At 36.1% G+C, this 22,380-nt stretch overlaps 1 protein-coding gene across 1 annotated transcript in view; it reads left to right on the top strand.

Moving 5' to 3' along the window:
• The window catches only part of KIAA1107 (KIAA1107 ortholog), a 30,564-nt gene extending 12,080 nt beyond the window's left edge, over positions 1-18,484 (top strand). The window contains exons 7-17 of the mRNA XM_009290492.2: positions 572-660; positions 881-983; positions 5,023-5,205; positions 6,010-6,147; positions 7,231-7,360; positions 9,918-9,985; positions 11,074-11,689; positions 12,030-12,117; positions 12,682-12,821; positions 14,217-16,574; positions 17,925-18,484. Coding sequence (XP_009288767.1) covers positions 572-660; positions 881-983; positions 5,023-5,205; positions 6,010-6,147; positions 7,231-7,360; positions 9,918-9,985; positions 11,074-11,689; positions 12,030-12,117; positions 12,682-12,821; positions 14,217-16,574; positions 17,925-18,394 — 4,383 coding nt within the window. The 3' untranslated portion in view covers positions 18,395-18,484. The remainder of the gene's footprint in view (positions 1-571; positions 661-880; positions 984-5,022; positions 5,206-6,009; positions 6,148-7,230; positions 7,361-9,917; positions 9,986-11,073; positions 11,690-12,029; positions 12,118-12,681; positions 12,822-14,216; positions 16,575-17,924) is intronic.
• The last annotated feature ends 3,896 nt before the right edge of the window (positions 18,485-22,380 follow it).

The raw sequence follows: 22,380 nt of genomic DNA, 5'->3' as shown, positions 1-22,380 counted from the left end.
TAACAACTGTGTGGTCAAGGTGTTAGCTTAATTCAACAGACCCTATTCTTATGTGTAAATCTGCTAAATTCACTGGGACTGATGATGGGAGTAAGGCCTGTGGTATCATCCACCTATTTATAGAAGCTTGTAAACCACAACTGATGAAAAGCAGTATTCCACATGATCAATTATATATATATAAATATGGAGTATAATTTAATACATTGTATTATGTATTAAATGTACATACAATATGTAATTTTTCTTAATAGGAATATGGAAACACTATATTTTCATATCAGATTTCATGGGCATGTATTTAGAAAATATTTCTGTTCAATTAAAATTAGTTTAAAAACAAACAACTGCTTAGAGTAAAGCATTTTCATGCATTAGGCTCACTAGGCTGAATACTACTTTATTGACATGTGTGGAAGCAGATGACTTCCCTATTCTGCATAAAGGCAAACAAACTTAAATACTGTGGTAGCTAACAGTACTTCCGTTTGAACTGAAGATTTTGTACTTCTGTACAGTTTCTGTAAGTCAGAATGTACAATAATTTGTGATAATTTGCTAACAACTCTAGCCTGTTCCTGGAAAACAGCAACCTGTACTAGAATGCATGGCTATTGCTCATTCATTGGGAGTGGAAAACCTATATGCTGCTTGCATGAAGTAAGTAAAATAAAATAAATTATGGTTTATGTTTTTCATTTCTCTGCTTTCTGATGAAATTATTTTACTTTACAAGATTTGGTTTATTTTGGCCTATAAAATGTTCACATTTTAAACATTTTTTTTCTTCACAATACTTTAGAAGTATCATTGATGCTGATAAGTGAAGATAGAACATTTTTCACCTTCCTCACCTAAGAAAGGCTCTTCTTTTCAACAGATGGGTAGGAAAACATTTTGCAAAATGTATGTCAGAGAGAAGCTTTGCCAGTTTACCTACTGAACTTCAGAACAACTGTCTTGTTATGTTGATTAACTCTTTGGTAAGTAGTATATAGTGTGCTTTATATAAAAATAGAGCAATGCAAATTTTTTTTATTGTTTAGATATCAGATGGAGCTTCCCTGCGATGTAATTAAAGAGATAATAAATATAGTATTTTAAATCTGCAGTACACTTATATTATGTAAAAGTTCCCATTAAAATAACAATTTAAAAACAGATTTTGATGTGCAGATGTTATGCTTCACGGCACACAGTCTAGTGATAATCACATCAAGTCCAGCATAATAATACAAAATAAGTTTATGAAACACTGCTGTGACATCATAGCACAGCATTATGTATTCAGATAGTGAGGAACAGCAAATTGCTGTATCAATTTCTATGTTAGGTGGTGGCATACATCATTGGTGATGACGTTTTCCTCTGCCTATATTCTAATTTGGAAAAAATGTACTTTTCTTCAGACTTCAGGTGATCACAGGCTATCGGTGATCACAAGCCATTTGTTTACAGGCAAGCTGACTTTTCAAAAATAAAGTAACAGTATAGTATACGTATCTTCTACTTCTCAGATAACAGTACTGAATCGGTCCCCGCAAAGCTCAGCATTAATTTTTTGTGGCACACATTTACATTGTTCCAATTTAGACCTGCCTAAATTTAAATACTTTATAATTGTGTTTCTGTATAAAACTACTCTGAGCTGACTTAAAAGTAACTGATTTGAACTAGACCTGTTCACAGGAATTTGGTCCAGTAATTAGCCTGTAAATACACGGAATTGTAAGAGAGATATGAAGAGTAGGTAGAGGAGCTAAAGGTAAACCTGTACAGCTGCTGCTAAGCATGACTGTATATGTATGTGACTGTAATGTGGATTGGCATACAGGAAGTTTAGTCTAGTTAGCTCAGGTAACATTCACAGGATGATTTTGGTTCTAGCACACACCAGACAGCTAAGTATGTGATGTCTCATACATTTCATGCTGAAGTCCTTGTCCCCGTGTCTCTGTTGCTGTTGTTACCCAATCTAAATAGCTCAGGTATGGCTACCCACACTGCCAAACATACCCCTAGTTCAAGAGAGGTACTCTTAAATGGTTCTGCCCAAGAACTGCCCCTCGCTGAAACAGCTGTGAAGGCTGCTTGGGACTGTTTTCGCTTGGGACTGTTTTCTCTCAGGACTTCTTTGATGGAGTACTTACCCCATCGAGTACTGAGGCCAGCAGGTCAGCTGTGAGTGACAGCTGCTACTGCATATTCTGGTGAAAGCCTGAAAAACAAGAGATTTCGGAGCTATGTGACTGTACCAAGAGAAGCTTGAGAGTATCCACAGTTATAAAAACCGAACAGTTCTTCTACCAGAATGCATAATTTCTAACAGAATAAAGATAGTAGCTATAGCTCTTAAGATGCTAGGTGTTCTGCCATTATATTAGATCGGTATACTCAGCTGTTCCTAGAATATATACATAGCTTTGCATGTCATATATTGTGTAAATATTTGAGAATTTTTAAGTAAGGTTTTCAAGATTATAGATCAGTTCATTCTGATCTACAGGTGTTCATAGTTACACCACCACCCATCTCCAAACTAGCTCAGGTGTGTAGTGTAGACAAGAGTGTACGTAGACACAGTTCTAGGCTCCCCTCCAGGCACCTTTGTGCGACATTATCAGGACAGCTTAAAGGTAAACCTAAGCTGCTTCAGGCCTTCCTTCCCCTCTGTGCCTATTATAATATATCAAGATGCTGTGGTTACAGTTTGTATGGAAATACATGAGCTATCTTTAAGCTACCAGCATTTGCAGAACAGTCATGGCACTGTGGTATTTGGTACTGCTCCAGCTATGCACCCAGCTTCTCCGGAAGATTTTTTGCAGTCTGGACTAAAATGTGTTTTGGTTCCTATTTTACTGATTTAAAACTTGTGTTGGTGGGTCTTTGGTATTCACTGGTATTTTTATGGACTGAAGCCTAGAAAGCATTTATAATTGCAAAATTTAAAGCATAAGACTCTTCTGCCCACAGAACAGTTCTGGTGAGTGATCATTTAACTCTGAGCTCTTAAGACACCTAGTCCAAAAACTTGTAGAATGCCCAGTGGAGTTTTTCACAATCTGCAAAAATGCTTAAGGTTGCTCAAGGGAGAAGGAAGAAAACATCTAAAATTAATTTTGCAGGGGCTACTGTATGTTTTACAATCCTCTTTTCTCTGCTGCTACAGTTCTCCGCTGTAAAACAGTTACACGCAGTTAAACAGTGTGACTCTACTGATCCTTTCATTTACCAATCTTGGAAATGTAAAAGCTAGTTAATGTGGGGCAGCCCTTTAGATGAAGAATGGTGCAAAGAAAAGGAGATTGCTGATCGGAAGATCTCTGGGAAGCCACAATGATGAACGCAGACTCTGAGCTCTTAAGACACCTAGTCCAAAAACTTGTAGAATGCCCAGTGGAGTTTTTCACAATCTGCAAAAATGCTTAAGGTTGCTCAAGGGAAGAAAAAGAAAACATCTAAAATTAATTTTGCAGGGGCTACTGTATGTTTTACAATCCTCTTTTCTGCTGCTACAGAGTTCTCCGCTGTAAAACAGGATGAAGAATGGTGAAAAAAAAATGAGATTGCTGATCGGAAGATCTCTGGGAAGCCACAATGATGAACGCAGAAACATTAAAATGGGAGTGCAGTTTAAAACCACTGTTCAGGTACTTAGCCCTGGTGTCTCAACTACATGCAAGGAAACTACCATTTTTTTAGATAAGTAAAGTGGACTCCACTTTAGAATGGTTAGGAAAAAAATATAACAAGAGAAGTAAAATTCGGTTAGAGCCACTCCTACAAAGTGCTGATATAATTAGAAGTCAATGAAGGCACTTTATATTTCACTGGAAGTGTCTAATGGGAGTAAATGCTTACTGCCTTGTGAGCAGGGGCTGAATTCTGGACAACTCAAAAAGCTTGTAATTGAGTCCAGTGGGAGCAAGATCAACCCATAAGCATGTACTTAATCCTTAATTTACTTTTTATGCATAGAAGCAAACTGGTTTTGCCCACAGATGAGTAAAATAATAAGAAAATATAGCTGAACAATAGCTGGCCAGATTTTATGTTTTAAGGACAACAGGCATGAAGAAAATCCTCCCTGCTTTCTGCTTTGCACAGGACAAACATGATTACAATCTGAATTTACAGTAGGGTTTTTTGTGTCAAATATTTATCTGAATTGTTGCTTTCTCCAGTGTTACTGATCTTACTGCATAATTTATCAGTGACCTGCTAGGTCATGTTGAGTAGAGCTTTCAATCCATTCTGATGCGGATAACAATAAATTCAAGTACTTTTTAAGTGATGTGTTAGCCAGTAGAAGTTGCCCTCAGGTACTGTGCTGGTGAGACAATGCAACTACTTAGACAGGTACAAAAGAATCAAAGGCACAGACCAGGGGAATAAATATTAGGAAATCTGTTTGCTTGTTTTAAATGTAACTATAAACATAACAGTTATGTTTCTTAGAGAAACGTTAGACAACAAAGAGGGTAAGTTGAGTTAAAACTCCATCTGGGAAGACAAATATTTGATATCTGACTCCTTTAAATAAAGCAAAAGGATTCATAACTATGAAAATGCTTGGGTATTTATGTATCCCAAATGCTAGGCCATCTACACTCACCTAAAACTTTCATTTACCCATTTTGTTCAAGAATTTATTACATCTTTCAGTGACCTAAAAGGGTTTTCTCTATTCAGTTTCTCCAGTTAACATTTGCCTTACCTTGTCCAGGACTGCAGTATGTAATGACACACAGTTGAAAAAATACAATAAAAGCTATCGAAAACTTACTCCCTAACTTCAGCAGGCAAAACAGAAGCAGTAGATTTTTCTTTTTCTGCTTTAGTTTTGAAGGTAGGTATAATGCTCAGAATTATCAAAATCCAAATTTATTTAAAGAAGGGAAATTAATACATAACTGGATCCTTGTGTAAGTGTTCAGTAACTGAACAGAAGCTATTTTACAAGCAGCAATTGTTCAGGTGATTACTTGGCAACAGGCTAATTTCTGTTTTTATTTTAAGAGCCACAAGAATGCTGCTTTCTTTTTGATGGAGACTGACCGACTGATCAGTAGTCTTCCCCAAGTGAAATGGACAGAGGCAGCTGTGGCCTTGGCATCTAGGCTGCAAGAAGAATGCATAACATTTATTGTGGCAAACTTCCTACACATAGTACAAAGTGAAGGCTTCTCTGTTTTGTTGCAGGTAAAAGTGCCCTCAAGTTATTGTATGCTTCCAAAAAAACTGCATTATATCACACTTTGGATAGTTCAGGCTGCTAAATAATCAAAATAGTTTCAACTTTTGCTTTGAAGTACAAGTCTATGGAAAATTAAAAAAAAAAATTAGGCAGTGCTAAGTTTTTTTGGGAGGTGGGGGGTTTTTTTCAGTGTTGTTTTAAAGTATGTTAATACTTCGATACGCAGGGTTGATACTGCGTTCAGGTTATGTGCCTGAAGTTAAGCAAAAGTTCCAATTAATTTAGTGGGACAGTTTCTGTGTTGCAAAGAGGTAAGTCTACACATAAGCTTTGAAAAAGCTTTTGGACCCCTGGAATAACAGCATGTACTTAAAAAGAATTGAGTATACTGCTAATACTCATAATCAAACTTCTACTGATTTTTGTTGCGAGTTGCAAGAATGTGGCAATGTTGCAGGTCCTGGTGACTAGCTGGTTCATTTCTCCCATGAAAGATTTTTTTAATATGTCTAGAGAATTAAAGAAAATAAATAGATGTTAAAACATTTTGTCTTTGAATCTAGAGTTGCATGTGGCTGTAAATTCATCGCAGTGTGCCTGTTCCTAAAATTTGGGTTAGCGAGAGGCCTCAGGATGATTTGCTTAGAGGCCTGGGGAGGGGTGGGGTTTTGGAATGGATACAAAGGAAGATGCTCAGCTTTGGAATACCTCCTGCACAGCGTGATAGCAGATCCTCTCTGCTCAGTAATGCTTTTGCATATGAAGTACACTCTTTTGTTTTAAATGGCTGTCCTTTGTTGTTTCCTCAGGCACAGGCAATGAGCAGCAAACCTGACCTTCTAGAACTAATTTTTAATGCAATTGAAAAAAGTATTAATAATGAAAACAGCTGCTTGCTTCTTGTAGCTGTGGATACGTTGTTGGACTCCACAAATGTGAAGGAGATGGTAGGTTTTTCAATATGCAGTGCTTGTAGCAGCAACGATTCTGGTATGGTTTCATGTAATGGTTCAAACCAGATGATGTGGTTTGAGCTCAGGTGGCTCAGTCCTGCAACTGGGGTCACACAGAAAAGCATCTGCATAAATCCAAGGTCCTGTTGGAAGTGCAGAAAATGTTGGCGTTTGTTTACTGGGTATTAACACTTTTTTCTTTTAAAGATAAACCCTATCTATGGCAATAAAAAAATTGAGTGTTACTGAGAATGTATGTCCCATGGGCACCACTGCTCTGTTGATCTTTACCATCACTTTAATGTTGTGATGAGAAAAAACTTACCAAAATATTGCATTACCTTAAACTTACAGGGGAAGAGAGCTTATTCTCTTTCTCTCTATGTATCTTTTCCCCTCTTGTTGTAAAAGTCGTAGCTACATTTGCTTAAGACTGTCCTCTGAAGCAAGGACTGCCTCTTAACCTAGTGTGTGTTTTTTGGACTGGGAAGAGGTGTCAGTCTCCATGTGTGTAACATACTGTGTATATCTGCACAATCTAAATAATGATATTTAAGCCGTGGTTGACTGTAATGCTGGGGATAATTAATGAAGAGTATGACATACTGATTAAAATCCAGAATGATGCTACAAGCAAAGAATGAAAAATAAATGCAAAATGAATTACTGCAATCTGGTGCTATTGTAGGTCTTCTTGGTAAAAGCAATGAAAATTTAATCAGATACATTATTTTTCCCTAGAGTATTTGACCTTGTTGTGACACAGCTGACAGTAAAGAGCTATTATGGGGTTCATTTTAAAAAAAAAAAAAGAAAAGAAAGGATAAAAAGAGCAATGTGTTGTTTTCTAGTGCTGTAGTATGCCTTGGAGTGACTTGGTTTTAAAGTATTGTAAAAAATTACTGTGGTGGGCAATAATCCTTCAAAAACAGCATCTCCATCTACCAGGCCATTATAAAATGTAAGTGATGACATCATTGATCTAGCTTAGGGAGTAAGTAGATTCTGAAAGGAATAATGACTGGTTGCTATGACAATATGCCCCTCGCCAGCTGCTGATTTGTTACTTGAACACAGGGTTTTACGTGCAAGATCCAGGCTCTGCGTGATAAGCTCTGGGTCTTCCTGGTTCAGTCTTTTTATGCTGTTCGTCACACAGAAAGCTGGAAGCTGATGAGGCCAGACCATCAACAGAAAATACAAGCAGGTATGTCTGGCATCAAATGGCATTAGAATTTTTTAGCAATCTGTTTAGTAGATAAAATGTAGGTGGTACTGTGGAGCCAGATACAAATTAAAGCAAAATTTGCGATGCTCTAGGGTTTTGAAGTGGTATTTTAGAATAGAAGCATGACAGCATGCTTAGCTAGTTTCAAACATGGAAATCAGTAAGTCATTTTCTGTGAAAAGTCTCCCCTGCTTTTCTTTTTAGGGGTGTATATAATAGGAACCAAAGCCATGTAGATTGATTCTATTCTTATTTACAGCTACTCTGAATTATTGAAAATACTGCAGTAGGATTAAAAACCTTATCTGTCTCATTTTTAAGGAGATAAGCACTGTGGATGAATTAAACTTGCACAAAGCAGATTATCCATTCTCTGAATTCAGTTTCTATCCTTTATCGTTTTCTACATAATGTCTAAATATTGCTTGTCTCTTGCATAATGCTTATCTTGTGCACAGTGAGTAAATGCAGATAGCTTGACTTCACAGTTGATCGGTATTGTGATATTGTGTATGCTACTGCAGAGAGCCCCTAAGGAGCTGCATAGTGACCTCTCAAAATTTAAACAGGCAGCACTTCCAACAAAAAGGAGTTTTTGTTCTGAACGTTTCTTTGTTTTGAAGTACACAAGTATTCTGAGGGTGCGGAACTGATGATGGAGTTTGGGTTGTGGTTGAATATTAGCTTTGACAGTATGGTGTTACAAAAGAAAATAATGTGTTGAAGACTTCTCTAAAATCAAATCACTTTTGATTCAAAGGAGAAATAAACATTTTTGGTGTCCTTTTTGTTAAAGACATTAGTAGCTAGGATATGATAGTTATAAAATTGTTTACGCCTATAGATAGATGAAAATTTTATTCTACAATTACATGCTGAGAGAAAGATGCAGTGACGGTCTTTCTAAGCATGATTTAGGGATGTAGTCAAATAACATTTCACTGCTACTGTATAAAACAGGTTTACGACTTCTTTCTGGATTATAACATCCTTCAGATGCTGAGGAGCTGGCTTTAGAAACAAGGGTGGTTTTTTTTGTTTTGGGGTGTTTTATTTTTAGGATGATCTTGTCCTTATTGTAGATAACGTTTAGGCTACTGTTCACCAGTGCTTTTAATGCAAAAAATTATTTAACACTGAGGTGTGCCTTAGTTGTCTGAACTCCATCTTGCCAGAAATTGTTTTGTTTCCTTTTAGATTAAATTATAACTCAGAGCTAGCATACATTTTACATGTAAACAGACAGGTTGAAATGTTTGCATAAATTATCTGTTTTTATTACAGGCAAAGCGATCACACAATACTGGTAGACAAATTTTAATCTTCAGGTGAAATATGTCTAAGATAACTTAAAATCAGCTGTCATCTTAAAGATTTCTGGTGGTGGTTTACCTTCTAGAGATTTAACCTATCTAGAATTAGAAGGCTACAATAGAGGAGGAAAAATGCCAAAAGAAGACAGATGATATTGTGGGGTTTTTCATTCATAACGTCTTGCGTTTTCTTAGGCACAAGTTTATATGGATTTTGTCTTAATATATTGGTATGTATTAATGTGCAGAGTCATTGCTAGAAAAAGGATTAGATCCCTGGGGTGCCATTTTCAGGATACCTTTTGTGTGATTTTTTTACAGACCTATATTAAAATTATTTTTAGTATCTTCAATAAGAATTCAGCAGAATTTTTGGGTGTATAATGGATACATTTTTTGTATCCATTACAGAACATGAGGCACTGAATGCTTAAATTTTTTTAATACATTTTTTGCAAAACCTTTTTTCAGCTGAAACATTAATACAAACAAAATTAAACCTTATCGATTCTGGGTCTGTACAGTGTCTATAAATATCCTTTTTGTATTCTACAAGCGCAATTGATTTAAAGGCTTTATTGAAAAATGCTTCCCTCCCAGAGTAGACCAGTCAAAAAAAAAAAAAAAAAAAAGCATTCACTGCCTGAAAATTCCACATGACAATCACAGGGATAACTCCCATGACATTATGCTGCATGCTATCTAAAGAGGCACTATGATCTTACTGTGTACGTTTAGATATTTTGACTTTACCACTTTTGAAAACTAATATAATTTAATGTAATTAATCTCTTCTTTAAACAGTATAAATAAATATTCTATAAATTACAGTAAATCACTTAAAAGTCATTAGTACTCTAAATTTGAATGTCTGTCTTTTTGTAAACTGTGTACACTTTCAAAGGTCTCAGTGCACTGCAAGCTTTAAGTGAGCTAAGCTTGGATAAACAAAAGTGTGTCTTACTATGGAAATGGGGAAACAGGAGAGTTAAACAACTTGCTTATGGCCATGTGACCTCATTACAGATACCACATTTTTTGTTCTGAACATAAATACATGTATTTCCACTTAACATTTACCATGTCACCAAAATTAGCCTTCCTAGAATAATTTACAGGACCCAAAGAACTGATTTCTGATGATGTTAATTGAGTAGGCTGATTGTTTTCTGTCTCCCTTTTTTCCTGCTAAATAGTAAAGAAACTGCTTGTTCCTTTTACAGCTGCATTTGACAAGGGTGATGACCGAAGACTTGGCAAAAAACCTGTATTCACTAGTTCTCAGCTAAACATTTATATCCAAACATTAAAAATACTCAGAAGCTTGCAAACAAAACTATTTTCATTGTGTTTTAAACTGAATATTAATTTGTCATATTATTTATTGGAACTTGCTTTTGAAAAATCTGTGGTTTTTTGGTGAACTGTTATTTCTGCAGAATCAGTAATGTCCATTACTGGAAACATCTTAGGACTCAGCCTATGCTCTGCTACGCTTTCAAACAGATAAGCTCAAATAAAAGACAGGAATTTGTGTTCAGAATCTCGCATTCCCCTGTTGCTATGTAATGAAACTGATCTGTTTCCCAGAGCAAATGGTTTGCTACTGAGCTAATGAATCTCTGCTATTATCACAAGCCACCACAGCACTGAGTCTGTTACGCTCGCTGCCCTCAAAAAGTATTTTTTTAGTGCCCTCAACAACTCTTCTACTGAGACTCACACTCAAAACTACATTATTATTTGGTAGAAAAACAGAATGGGTTTCACATGATTTGAGAGTCTTGGATACATTGCAATGACACTGGTTTCACAAAGATTCCATTTAATGCACTTAATTCTCTGTGTTCCAGTTTGTATCTTTACCTGAGAGAGAGAATGAATATTGTCACTTATCTGGTGGATACACTGTTGGTAATGGTTAAAAACATCAGAAGTATTATAAATTAATTTTTGTTTTTATGTTTGTAATAATTCCTAGTCTTTATTCCTCTTTGGAAAATATGCACATGTAACTCAAAAAAAGTTTTCTTACTTCAGCAGACTCTATAATACAAATAAATATTAGAGAGTAATTTGTCCAAAGTTAAAGTGAAACCCTACCTACGTTATTTCTATATCCTCTATATAGAGCAGTATTTCACATAAGATTTACTAGGCACTCTATTTCTGGTACTTTTATCTTTGAAAGCCAGCAATCTGAGCTAAAATATAATTTTTTAAAAATTATTTCTATGCTGCATTTTGTTGCTTTGGATTCATGTACTACTTAAAAAGTAGCTGTGTTTCAGAAATTAAAGATTATGGGTAGTTTGGTGTTATAAATGTCTTCTGGGGGTTTTTTTTGTTTTTTCCTGACGCTTTTTTTTCTAGCTAAACAAATCTATTGGTATAAGGGATACTTCCTGGACAGAACACGGCAAGAAAGATTGCTGGGGAGATTCTTCCACTAATCAGGATAAAATGAAATCTGATGGATTAGGAGCATCTGGACATACATCAAGCACCAATAGAAACACTGTTAATAAGGCTTCAAAGCATGAGGATGTAAAGGGGAAAGATGGCAAAAAAATAGTTTCCAAGATTACTAAGGATTCAAAACCTGGGGAAAAAGCTGCTTCACCAAAGGCTAGAGCTGTTATAAAGACAAAAATAGAAAATAATGGAAATGTGAAGGCTGAAAGCATGCTTACCAAGCAAGATATAGAAAAGGCATCATCTGCAAGTGGACAAAAAAATTCAGGAAGTGGCAAAGGACTAAAGAACCACGAAGGAAAAATTGCAGGTGCCAGACCTAAAGTGCTGACAGTAACCTCAAGTGCGCAGATCAAAACAAAACCATTGAAAAAAACCACAGGGAAGGAATCTCCCTCCTTAGTGACTGTGGCGGGAACTTCCAGCAAGTCAAACTCAAGCATAGATATCCAGACTGCCAGTGAACAGACCGAGGAACCCAAAGAGGATAAATTGGTAGAGGAAGGGAAAAAAGAGACTGGTAATTTTTTTTTTATTATTTTTTTTTAAGTCCCTTTCTGGTTTGTCCCAGGCTGGTCATACACTGAAAACCAGCCTGGGAAGCTTTAAAAAAATCTACTATAGATTGATAAGAGTCACCTTCTTCCCCTGTAAATGAATATTAACTTGAGATAAGAATATTAAATTTCTCCTCTTAATTGACCTTATTATATAATCAACTGATAGCCATATAAACTAGTAAAAGTTTTACAAGTTTATGCTGTTTTCAATAGTTGATTTTTTTATATATTAGAATTTTTTCAGTACTTATATGCAATGCATTTCCCCCTATAATTAACTTTGAATTTACTTTACAATAGTGAAAACAAAGCCATACGTGAAGACATCAAATGGAGTCACCAACAAAAAAAAAAAGACTGAGCTTGAGGCTAATGTCACAACAAGCAGGTATGTTACAAATCAGTATGTGCTTTACGTGTGTGTGTGTGTATGTTTGTGAAAAAAGTTTCAGGTGAACTATTAAATTTACTGTTAAGTCAACATGTTCTTTTTAATCTGAGAATGGTTGTCTGTTGCATGTTATTAGCAAAACAATTTGAGTTAGCTATTGGAAACATGGCTGTAAAGATAAGATTGGTTTGGCTTTTGTGTTGGATTGTTTCATGCTAATCATTTTAAAATTGTTATAGGTCATTCAGAATTCTGCACACTGGAACAGTTAATGACTACACAAGGTGTTGTAAACTTACGTTTCTGGGATAGCTTAGATTAAACTGGACAGGAAGACAGCTGAAGCACTGTGAAATTGTGAAATGGGTCATTTATGTGTATATATATAAAAACATATATATACACACACATGTAGGTTTTGTTTTCAAAAAATATACCTTTTAGGTTGCATTTGCAATGTTTGTATATGTGTGCATATTAAAACACATTGGTTGTTTAAATTTAATTAAACATTGCTAGATCTTAAGCTTGGAAATAATGGATGTAATAATTTCTTTGCAGTCTGACAAAAAAATCAACTGGAAAAGGGTGTAATGAACAGAATGTACAAGCTGTTCTAAAGAAAAAAGGGAATGTGAGTAGCAATTCTGCAGCACAGCAAAAGGTTCAAAACACACCTACCAGTTCTCCCAAGAACCAAGGTAAAGTTTCGTACAGCAATGAAATGGCTGCCATTATTATGCAAAGCTTTGTCTTTTTTTTTTTTTCCTTCAGCGCAAGCATTTGGCAAAATCTTCTGAACAATTCTGTTTATTTTCCATATTTCACTTTTGGTGACAATCCTAAGCTGTAAAATGCAAATGAATGTGTGTCAACTTCAAAATACTTAAAAGATGGTCTTCACTGCCAATTGGTGTTTTCTTCTGCTTTTTTAATCTGCTTTGCAGAGTCTTTTATTTGCTGATCCCCTGCACTTCTGCACTTGGAACCACGACTGAGTTCAACAGAAATTCTGTAGGTCAAGCATTTATAATATGCATCAAAGATCTGGACTGAAGACTTCTTTATGAACTGTTAGTTTATGCACCCCTTTTTTGGTGATGCCCCCTAGGGGTAGCACTACTGATACTGACCTACCCCACAAATGAATCTTTTATTTGCTGATCCCCTGCACTTCTGCACTTGGAACCACGACTGAGTTCAACAGAAATTCTGTAGGTCAAGCATTTATAATATGCATCAAAGATCTGGACTGAAGACTTCTTTATGAACTGTTAGTTTATGCACCCCTTTTTTGGTGATGCCCCCTAGGGGTAGCACTACTGATACTGACCTACCCCACAAATGAATACTTGATATAAATAGCTGTTGAAATCAAGTGTGGGAAATGATGTTGTACCATGGAGAACTTGATTTCAACAGCTATTTATATCAAGTGTGGGAAATGACATTGTCGACCATGGAGAGGAAACCCTGCTTTATAAAGAAACAAAGTGTTAAGGATGGAGCTCTTTTTAATCCCATTTGGACTTGGCACTTATTGGGAGGGGAAAGAATATTCAAGTTATATTATCTTAAATGCATTATGATATAGAAAACACAGGTCCTGTCAATTTGTGGTCATTAAAGATCTTGCAGTATTTTCTGACTGAGCAGGGATATTAATTCTGGTATTCTAATCACATTATAACTAATGTAATTATTTTCTGCCTACTTTCATTTCCTCCACAATATAAATTGAATACAGTACTCATCACTTCCTGTGCTAAGCTGCTGTGCAGTGTTTCTGTGCACTGTTAGATAGCTGCTGCTTGCTACTGCAGGATGACTACTTCAGTTACAGGTTGAAGTAATTCTTTGATGTGTATAGTCTATAAAGTGTGCTTTAGTTTTGAAGATGGCATGTAAATGCAGGATGGTATTTTGGTCTAGTATTTGTTTTGAGATCTTAATTCTTTAACAAGCCTTAAATACTTCAGTTACATAAAAAGTTGAGTAACTTGCTTCTCAACATAAATGAACACTAACATAAATTTGGTGAATGTATTTTGACTAGCATATACAGTCTTTATAGTCTTTTTCTTATGGTTTGTTAGGACCTCAGGGGGAATCGCCAAATTCACTGAAATCAGGAATGTCTCCAAAACATAACGAAGAAAAAAATGTGTTACAACATCTGGCTCAGACAACATTCTCAGAAAAACATCCTTCAGCCAAGAAGAAGAGTGTTAAGCAGTCGCAAACACCTGTAGCAAAAGCCACTGCAAAAATAACACCTAAAACTCTGCCTCCGTCAAAGCATACTGAGATTATGAACAATAAAGACCCAAAACCAAAAACAGCTGGGCAATCTGTATTAAAATCTCAGTCCTCTGCCCAAAAACACTCAAGGAGTGACTCCCCTGTTGTCCAGAAGAATGTGCACATCTCTGAGCACAGAAGTTCAGGACAGAAACTTGAAAAAACCACGGCTGGTGCTGTGGCAGGTCAGCTTCATGACAATAATGAATGCTATTCTGCAAAGCAAAGTGAATCTTTAAAATCTGTGATGGAAAGTAGCAGCGAAGATAAACTGCTGGCGTCCTGTCAACCCAATAAACAAAAATTATCAGATCCTTCTGAAAATGCGGAATACAAAATACAGTCCGAATCTTCTCCTCCTCTAATTACAGAAGAAACACTTTCTAAACTGCACGTTTCACTGCAAAATGAAATGGAAGCAAGACAGATCTGTGGAGATCAGACTGGAATTAAACAGATTGAAGATACAGAGAAAGATGATAATACAGCTGAATCTCACTGTCATGCAGAGTCTTCCAGTGATGGATACTCAGACTTTTCCAAGGAAACCAATCAAAAGGCTACTGCTTCAGGAGAACTAGTGAAACATTCAAAAGCAACAAAAGCCTGTACTGAACAAAGTGAGAAATTAAACTCTGAAACAGGTCTTAATTACGGTGAAGATGCTTTACCAAGCTTTTCCAGAACGATAACCAATAAAGAGGATGAGACATCATTTCCTCAGATTCATATGGAGGGACTTCTTACAGCTGATGAGCTGCGTGATACATCAGCCTTGACTGAATACAAATCAGTTACAGCAGATTTAGATGATGTTTCAGAATGTTCCACAGAACAAATAACAGAAAAATGTTCACCTAGTTACACAGAGCCTATAGATCCTACAGAAATGCCAGAAAACCACGAAAATGCAGAAATTCCCTTCGTGGACCACTGGAGTACTGGTGCACTAGATCCAAAAGAGAGTCCTGAATCAGATACTGGCAGTGCAACCACATCCTCTGATGATATAAAACCAAGATCAGAAGATTATGATGCCGGAGGCTCTCAGGATGATGAAGGATCCAATGAAAGAGGGATTTCTAAATGCAGCACTACGTTATGCCACGATTTTCTTGGAAGAAGCAGCAGTGACACAAGTACACCTGAGGAATTAAAAATTTATGACAGCAGCCTAAGAATAGAAGTGAAAATGAAAAAAGAGGGTTCTGATCTCTTCCGTGTTAATTCAACGAGTGATGATGAAATACCAAGAAAAAGACCAGAAATTTGGTCCCATCAAGAAAGTGCAAGGACCAATACTAGAGAAAGCAAAAGTTCTACTTTTGGCAATGCACAGTTTACTCAGGAAGCAGACCAAGTTTCTTCTTCTGCTGATGAAACAGAAGATGACAGATCTGAAGCAGAGAATGTTGCAGAAAACTTTCCTCCATCAAATGTTCCTACTCAGCAGTTCCAAGGAATTGATAATTTAGCTTTTGAAGATGCAACAGAAAATGATACTGCAAGTCAAGAGTTTTCTAAAACTAAAAATTTCAAACGATCTGTTTTACTTTCAGTAGATGAATGCGAAGAACTGGGATCTGATGATAGAGTGGAAACTCAAACTTCACGTCAGCATTCAATAGATTCTCTTACTCCTTCAGAAGTATTTGATAGTGTTTCTCAAGAGCACCATGGAAAGACTTTTTATTCAAGATACTCACTGGAAATTGAAGATGGATTCCTGGATTGCAAACAGCGTAAGGATAGAGACAATAGATCGGATAAAAGTGAAAGTTCTCTCCAACATCTTCATGGCACTGAAATCCCAGGGAAGGAGAATCAAGGTGCTTCAATGACTGAACAAAATTGCCCAGAGAAAGTCTATTCAGCAGCTAGTTCGTGTCCAGGAGAAAAACAGAAAGTAAATATGAAGAATGAGGTGGCTAGTGAATTTCACCAGTGCAATAAATACTTAGACAATGATGCAAAATCTCAAGAAAGACCATGTCATTTGGATCTTCATCAGAGAGAAACTAATTCTGATGTGCAAAAGAGCAACTCCGCAAAACCTGTAGAAGCCAGTAAGAATCAGATACTGACTCAGGAAGGTCAAGTGAGAGACAGTCAACCAGCAACTACTGAATGCGCTAATACTGATTTACTTCCAGGTAATGTACAGAAATAGAAACATTCAGTCATTCAAAAACAAATTAATAGGGAAAGCTTTGGCAATTTGTCTGGGATTGAATACTGAACTGAAGTAATTTTGGCTGAAACTATATTAAATTTAAATATTTTTAAGTATTTCACTTGGGTAGAGAATGCTTGTCTGTTTGAAATATCCGTCAATACCCTGCTGTTCAATGAGAAACTTGCCTACAAGAAAAGATATTTTATGTAATGCTAAAAGAAAGATTGGATGCAGTTGTCTGTACTTCAGTTATTTTTGATCCAATCTAACATTGACAGCATCAGCTTTTGATGGAATCTTAGTATTTGTTTTGTCTGCTTGACAACATATAGTATGTCTGAATGGGATGTGCAATAACTACAGTAATAATCTTAACTAAAGCGCACTGAACTGTTTACCTGAACAGCTATATGCATTATTGTTGTAATTTATTTATATATTATACACAAATTTGGATCCTTCTCCCACTGAATATAACTGAATATTTGCCATATACATCAGTGGGAGCGGGTTTGAACTCTGATTTAGAGCTTATGAGATGTCTAAAATTCTAAATTTTACCAGTAAAAGCTTATTTCCTAAAAGAGAGATTATACGTAGAACTAATGCTTATATACAGAAAAGTTCTAACTTGTTTCATGTAGCTAGATGAATACTTGTCTAGTTTTGTGTTTTGTCTTCTTTATACCAGTAATTCAGTCTGTTTATGCCATCAAAAATATACAATAGTGTTGATTACAACTATTGTGTATTCAAGAGTAATGAAATGCTGATGATGATCTATGTTCAGCCAGACCACAGAACAAGAAGACATTAAAAGTTGTACTATTTTTTTTCAGTTTGCTTGCCCTTGCCTGCAGCTGCCCTTGCATGTGCAGTGTAGAAATAAGCCTGTGGATAAACAATTTTGGTTTTAATTCTCTTCTAAGCTGACATAGCTTAAGTCACCATTCAGTAATCATTCTCTATTAATTCCCTCCATGCACCTCCTGGTCTAAATTTAATTTATGTAGTAAATGAGAAATTTCATGTGCATTAAGTGTATATTTACATTGTCATTTTCTGTATCAGAAGCTTAATTATGGAGGTTATTGTTAATTACCAGTGGTGATTGCTGCTTTAACTTAATTTATAAATCATACTTTGTTTTTTATATAGGAAATAAATGCCTCAAATTTTGTCAATTTTGTATAACCCTCCATCCCCCCCTTTTTTTTTTAACCTGGTTGGATTGTCCTTCCTGAATGAGTTAAATTTTGCTCTACACAGCCCTGAGGGGAGGATCATCTGCAATTTTTACATTGTACAGTATTGTGAATTATTTCAGGAGACATAGATGATTATGACACAATGGCACAAACCTGCATGTATGAGCATCGGCCTTCAAAAACCCTTTCTCCAATATATGAGATGGATGTTGGAGAAGCAATTGAGCAGAGGATGGATTCAGAAGCAGCAGTTCTAGATGTCGATTTTGAAGATCAGCAGTTTGCAGAACAGGACTGGACTCTTCTCAGGCAATTGTTATCTGAGCAGGACTCAAATATAGGTTTCAAAAACTCTGTTCCTGAAGACCTTAACTTAGCACAATGTCTCATCAATCAGACACTGTTTCTGGCACGAGATGGTTCGAATCCTCAGGGTACATCACAAGTTGACACATTCAGTAGGTGGACTGAACTAATGTCTCCGCTTGATGATTCTTCAGCAAGCATTACAGTGGCAAGCTTTTCATCTGAAGACTGTTCATCCCCTCAAGGGGAATGGACAATTCTTGAACTGGAAACCCATCATTAAGGTGATCAAATGTTTGCAACTGAACTCCAACCCATTCCCCAAATCTATTTTTGATGAGTTGTTTCCGTACAATAATGAAATACTGCATCAGTCAAGAACGAGCAATTCTTGATACTGAGGCAATCTTTCTGATATAATGAGGTAAATATGTTAATTTATAATCTAGATTTAATCACAAGTACAATAATTTTTCAAGACTTAAATGTATGTCTTTTCTAAAAATGAACTTTCGAGCATGTATTTTCTAGAATTGTTAGAAAAATTAGATGACATGAAAGAAAAATCTTGTTTCCACCCTCCATTTTATCTTCCTTTCTGACATTTAATATTCTCATTGAGCAAGAATTGAAAGATGACTGCACAATTAGTAGAGCTATTCCCCTCCTTTTTTAACCCCTCTCTATATGGTGACTTCATTTTACAACAATAAAGATTCAGAATGGTTGTGTCAAAAGGTGATGTGTGCCAACGCTGCTTTAAATGATGGAAACATATACTTATGTTCAAAGAAAATGTTTCAATATGAATCTGCCTTGGGCCTTATTAATATGAGCAGCTTGTTTCATCTGTTTCTTCCAGATTTGATTTTTGTATTTTTGGTTTGCTTTGTTTAGAAGTTTTCAATAAATTTTTCAAATTGTCTTTCCTTTAAATATAAGACTTCAGAGGGTCTGTGCTATAGGAAGAGCAGTTTCTTTCTTGGAAATGCACGTATTTAAGTAAATATTTTTAATGGCATAGTGCATGAATTCAGAGGAGCTGGTAGAATGCTGCCCCTGTTCTAAAAACCAGTATGTCTGGTATCTCCAAAAGTATATCTCAGTCTGAAGTCGTGGTCAGTGTTACATCAGAAGTCTGACATTGACTAGAATTACCTTCAGGCTTCAATTCATTACACTTGCAACCTTCTGATGCTGTCTGAGGCATAGCAAGATTCTCAGGAATTTGGTTTGTTCTCACAGCTACTACATTTTTGGAGGGGTAACGGGATTCTTGCATCTTCATTAATATCTCTAGTGTAGCTTTTATATTGAGACTAAATGTCAACATAACCATTCTTCTGACTAAGAGTGAAATAGGATATACTTCTCAGTACTGCTCATTCTGCTGCTTTTGGCTATTAATTTGGGTGTGGATAGGACTGTTTATTGTCTTTTCTGATTTGATGGGGGAGGAAGGGAGTGAGAAACTACTTGTAATTCTTACCAAGTCAGAACTCCTCCTGAAACATACAGGGGTTTTTCCCTGCTAAGGTTAGGCCCTCTAAGGTATCTGCATTATGGAAATAGTAGGGCTTGTCTCTCATGCAGCTTAAAATTTAATCAGGAAGTATTCTACCTCCTCTTAGTCATTAACAGAAGTGCCTTCAGAAGAGGGTGCCATATGGCAGTTAAAAGGCTACTAACTTTTTTTTTGTTAAAACTATTTAAGATAAGTGCACAACTTAAGCTAGCTGTAACCACTGATAATATGGTCAGTTTTGCAAGCTTTTGCACAATTCCAACAGTGCATCTTAATTTTCTTTAGAAACTTCGTTTTTTTTGTTTGTAGTCAGAAACTCTCAGTTGTGTGGAAATATGAAGTTGCCCCAGCATATGACTGATGAAGTTATGACTTGTCTTATCTTTGGACTTGACATAATAAAGAGCTCTGAGGCAAAATAGTTTATTTAGAAAGCTACTCTGTTGAACTTCTGATACAGAAGTAAAAGTCATGTTTTATTTTCCCCAAATTAAACGGAGGAAGAATTTTATCTCATTCTTTAATATCAAGGCAGGGGAAAAAAAAAGGAAAGCCTTCCTTTCTCTTTATGTCAATGAAGGACTCGAAACTCATGGAAGGAAGATGTTCAGTCTCATAATAAAAATCTTTCCCCTACTCTTTTAGCTTTTAGCAGCATAAATAGTCTGAGACATAATTAAAAACATTTTAAATGTAATATGCTGTATTTACCCCAGTCTTCACATTGGGTGAGTCAGAAGAACCTTTAGAGGTGCAAATCATCAAGAAAACCCATTTTTCACCTTCAAGTTTACAAGGTATATTGACAGTGGGTAGTCTTTTGGATGAAGAACTATACTATAGTATTAGCCATAGTAAAAGCTGAAACTCTAGAGAAGCTCTTACAGAAGGCTGAGGAATGGTGTTTTCTCAATTTCCATGTAAAAGACTAATGTAAAGGTTGTTTAAAATAAAGTTTAATCAACTTTAAAATCCTGATGATATTCTGGTAGTGGGCATTCACATGTTAAACGAAATGATGGAAAGATGATGATCAAGGATTAGGAAAAGTGAAAGAAGGGTCCCTTTTGTCTATTTTTTGCTTTACCCATATTTTTAACTTAATACTGAATTGAAAAAGTAACACTGGAAAGCGGCACACGAAGTTCCATGTTCATCATATGAAATACAATCATGTATAGGGTTTTTTAATTGTTTTTTTCCTTTGCATTTACTTTTCCAGTTGTATGAAAATTAAATTAGCTTCTGTCTTCAACTGCCCAGTGATGTTGTTGCAATTCCTTTAATAGTTTTGCAGTAGAACAGTGATTAGGATTTGGTGTATTGTTCAGTTGGTACATACGCAGCCATAGAATTCAGCTTCCCACAGCCAAATAGTCTCTGTAGAAGTAGCAGGAATGGAAAGTGGTATTGTTTTTAATTCGTGTTACCAGAGTGTCTGTAAGGCTTAATCAGACCAGCATTCCCCTGGCTAGACATTGTACAAACACAGAACAAACAGAAGGACTTCCCACAGAGTGGTTATAATCCAAGTTAAGACAAAAGACAAAAAAACCATGGATGGGAAGGTAAAATGAGTGTCAATATTTGTCTAGCTGATTAGCAATGGTTTCAGTACACCATCAGTTTAAATATTGTCATTTTTTTATTCTGTATGCATTATGAGAAGGGGAAATCGGAGGGTGAGATTTGGAGGCTGGGTAATGAGGAGGGAGCTGTAAGGATCTATGTTCCTGACCAGCCCTGTGTGTCATCTAAACTCTGTTCCTGTTTGACCTTGTTTAGTAGTCTCTCCTCATTCAGGAGGATGCTCAAGCTTTAAGCAGGTGTATGTGGCTATCTGTTTAATAGTATCAGTCACTTGAGTTCTCTGGAGTCCTGCTTATGCCTCCTGACAGTGATTTTGCCACTGTATCAGCCTCTTCTCCAAAACATGAGAGAATGGACAAAGGTTTGTTTGAAGACTTCATATACAAACAATCAAAGCTAGTGTCGTGGGCTCCAAGTGAATAGTGATTAAGAGGTCCTGAATGACCTCTAAAGTAAAGACAAGGTATGTACATCTGATGAAACAGTGAAAGGGCATCAGTGAAGAAACTAAAGAAAGAGATGGCATAGTCAAAATAATGTTTAAGAACTTACCTTTGCAGTAGTATGATGTTGAATGAGTAAGAGCAGTGAAATTGCTTTGTCAAAGCCTGAGAAGACAATGTTGCAGTCAACAGGTGATACTGACAGCTTACATGAGATCGTTATGTGAATGGGTAAAGATTTCTGTATCCTACAGGTAGTAACAAGAAATTTAGTGAACTATCAGTGAAATTTAGAGGAGAGGACTCGGAAAGCAGAGTTTAAGATAATGACCCTGGTTTTGCCTACCCTGAATGACATGTTATGAAAGTGAAAAATAAGGAAGGATGTTTTAAGTGTATGGATGTATTAAGTTTAAAATAGGCTAGACCTCCAAAAGGTGATGTTAATAGGCATAATTACCCTTTTTGCGTGGAAAATTAGAGTCTAGTCTGGACTGGAGAAGCAGCTCTGCAGGTTTTTCACATATAGATGCTAGCTAAAATAGTATTTGTGGAATAAATCACTGACAGACATATTGTGGAGGGAAAAGAGAAGGAAACTGAGGCCCAAACACTTGGACCACTACAGGAAACTGAGGAAAGTGGAGGTTCTTCCAAATGATCTGCTCAAAAAAACAACTAGGGAAGCAAAGGAAATAAAGAAAGATGGTG

The sequence above is a fragment of the Aptenodytes forsteri genome, unplaced genomic scaffold (genome assembly GCF_000699145.1).
Source record: "Aptenodytes forsteri isolate BGI_AS27 unplaced genomic scaffold, ASM69914v1 Scaffold237, whole genome shotgun sequence".
In the NCBI taxonomy this organism is placed as follows: Eukaryota; Metazoa; Chordata; class Aves; order Sphenisciformes; family Spheniscidae; genus Aptenodytes; species Aptenodytes forsteri.
Note: the sequence above shows the minus strand (reverse complement) of the source record. Positions and strands in the feature narration are given on the sequence as shown.